The 2,234-nt window shown below is 57.7% G+C and overlaps 1 protein-coding gene across 2 annotated transcripts in view; it reads left to right on the forward strand.

The window, feature by feature from the left end:
* Nucleotides 1-460: 460 nt before the first annotated feature.
* SYNE4 (spectrin repeat containing, nuclear envelope family member 4) overlaps nucleotides 461-2,234 on the forward strand; it is a 9,065-nt gene continuing 7,291 nt past the window's right edge. The window contains exons 1-3 of one of the 2 annotated variants that reach the window (XM_011984828.1): nucleotides 461-700; nucleotides 924-1,074; nucleotides 2,028-2,171. In XM_011984828.1, coding sequence (XP_011840218.1) covers nucleotides 573-700; nucleotides 924-1,074; nucleotides 2,028-2,171 — 423 coding nt within the window. In that variant the 5' untranslated portion in view covers nucleotides 461-572. The remainder of the gene's footprint in view (nucleotides 701-923; nucleotides 1,075-2,027; nucleotides 2,172-2,234) is intronic. The other variant, XM_011984829.1, reaches the window with a different exon arrangement.

A 2,234-nucleotide genomic window follows, 5' to 3' on the forward strand; every position in this document is an offset into this window, starting at 1 on the left:
TGCCCTCTTGGGGCTGCTGTGACTCTGCGACCTTGGAACCGTGGGCAGAGGGGGCTCCCCTGGTTTATTTATTTTCCCAGTAATTTTGTGTGAGCTACAGAAGACCCCATACCAAATAAACAAAAAATCTTTCCTTGGTCTTAGATTTTTATTTTTTAGGGAGCCAGATGCTTGGGTTCCTGAGGGGCGTGGCATCTAGGGTCTTAAACGAATGGGGTAGGCCCCAGAGGTCAGATGTCTGGGTCCCCAGTGGGGCAGAATCCATGGCTCTTGAGGAGGTGGGGGAAGGGTTCTATCTGGAACCCTCTTGGATGGCCTGGAGTGATGCTGGGAGATTTAGCTACTGGCCTGCTAGGGAGGAAGGAGTTAAGTGGCTCTTCTGTCACCTGAGCTGGGCATCAAATGGCCGGGTCCAGGTTCCTCTTGGAAGGGGCGGAGCCAGACCTGTCCTGGGCCTCTCCTGCAGCCTCAGGCCCCTGTGACTACAGCGTAGGAGCTCTGGGACACCCTTGTCTAGGGAAGAGGTCTTACTGGCTGCCCTCACCTGACTTTGTGTCCCCAGGCCCCCAGCCATGGCCCTGTCCCTGCCTCTGGGCCCTAGACTTGGCTCAGAGCCCTTCAGCCACCCCCCGGGAGCACCTAGGGAGCCGGACATTGTTGGATGCACCGTCTGCCCCGCATCCGGAGAGGAGAGCACGAGGTGGGGGCCTGGGCTTTGGAAGCTTGTTTCCAAGAGGGTAGGCGTGGTGGCAAGGGCCATATGAGGGTAGGAGGTGCCATGGCTGTGATCACCTGGGGACACAGGAGAGGCCGCCGGGGTTGGGGTGAGGGTAGGCTGAAAAGTGAGGTGTTGGGGTTGGGGTGAGGGTAGGCTGAAAAGTGAGGTGTCGAGACTCACCCAGTCACCGCCCCCTGCCTCCTAGCCCAGAGCAGGCCCAGACCCTGAGGCAGGACTCCTTGGACCCTCCTGAGCACTTCCAGGGTGGGCCAGGGGGCAATGAGCCTGCTGCTCAGCCCCCAAGATGGTCAACACCCTCTTCCTACAAGGACCCAGCTGGGGGCAAACACTGTGAGGTGAGCTGAGGTGACCCAGATCCCTTATGCCAGCCCTACCTCCTCTCTGTCCTCCAGAGTCTGGCCTCCACAGTGAGGACTGGATGATGATTCTGGAAAGGTGTTGGGTGTCTGTAGGGGGAGGGACCCTCTGGAAAAGTGTTTCAATATCTGACCAACCAGGGAGACGTATTTTCTTTTTTTTTTTTTTTTGAGATGGAGCCTCTCTGTTGCCTAGGCTGGAATGCAGTGGTGAGATCTCTGCTCACTGCAACCTCCGCCTCCCAGGTCCCACTGATTCTCCTGCCTCAGCCACCCAAGTAGCTGGGATTACAGGCGCATGCCACCGCACCTGGCTAATTTTTTGTATTTTTAGTAGAGATGGGGTTTCAACTTGTCGGCCAGGCTAGTCTCAAACTCCCGACCTCAGGTGATCCGCCCGCCTCAGCCTCCCAAAGTGCTGGGATTACAGGCGTGAGCCATCGTGCCCAGCCATATTTCTTTTTTATTAAAAAAAGAAAAAAAAAAAAATAGAGACGATGTCTCACCATGTTGCCCAGGCTGGTCTTGAACTCCTGATCCTCCGGCCTTGGCCTCCCAAAATGCTGGGGTTATAGGTGTGAACCACTGCACCTGGCTGAGAAGCATTTCATCATTGCACCTGATGTAGCCCCATTCTTCCGAGAATGGGTACCCCGGGGGGTACCCAGCCCCGCTCCCTGTCCAGAGCCCCCGGGCCTCAAACATCCAAGTTTCCAGGAGCTATAAAACCTGGAGACCTTGAACTAGATGTCTCTCCTCAGGCCTAGCACCACTGGGAAGGCCCCCCAGTGGGAGCAACCCTGGTGCAGACAGACCTGGAGATGGACTGCCACAGAGAAGTTTCCAGAAGCTTACAGAACGGGGTGGGGATGGGAGCAGGGGTGATATCTTGATTGGCCCACTGGTCCTGACCTGGCTCCTGTGTTCCCCAGCACCCCATCTCTGGCCTGGAGGTACTAGAGGCTGAGCAGGACAGCCTGCACCTGTGCCTGCTGGGGCTGGGCCGCCGGCTGCAGGACCTGGAGCAAGGCCCGGGGCGCTGGGCATTGGCCCAGAGTGGGATGGTGCAGCTGCAGGTAGGCAGGAGAGGCCAGGATGTGGGGGTGTGCAGGGCCCCAGCAGTGGGTGCCAGCTTTCCG

This window comes from Mandrillus leucophaeus, unplaced genomic scaffold (assembly GCF_000951045.1).
Source record: "Mandrillus leucophaeus isolate KB7577 unplaced genomic scaffold, Mleu.le_1.0 Scaffold274, whole genome shotgun sequence".
Classification (NCBI taxonomy): domain Eukaryota; kingdom Metazoa; phylum Chordata; class Mammalia; order Primates; family Cercopithecidae; genus Mandrillus; species Mandrillus leucophaeus.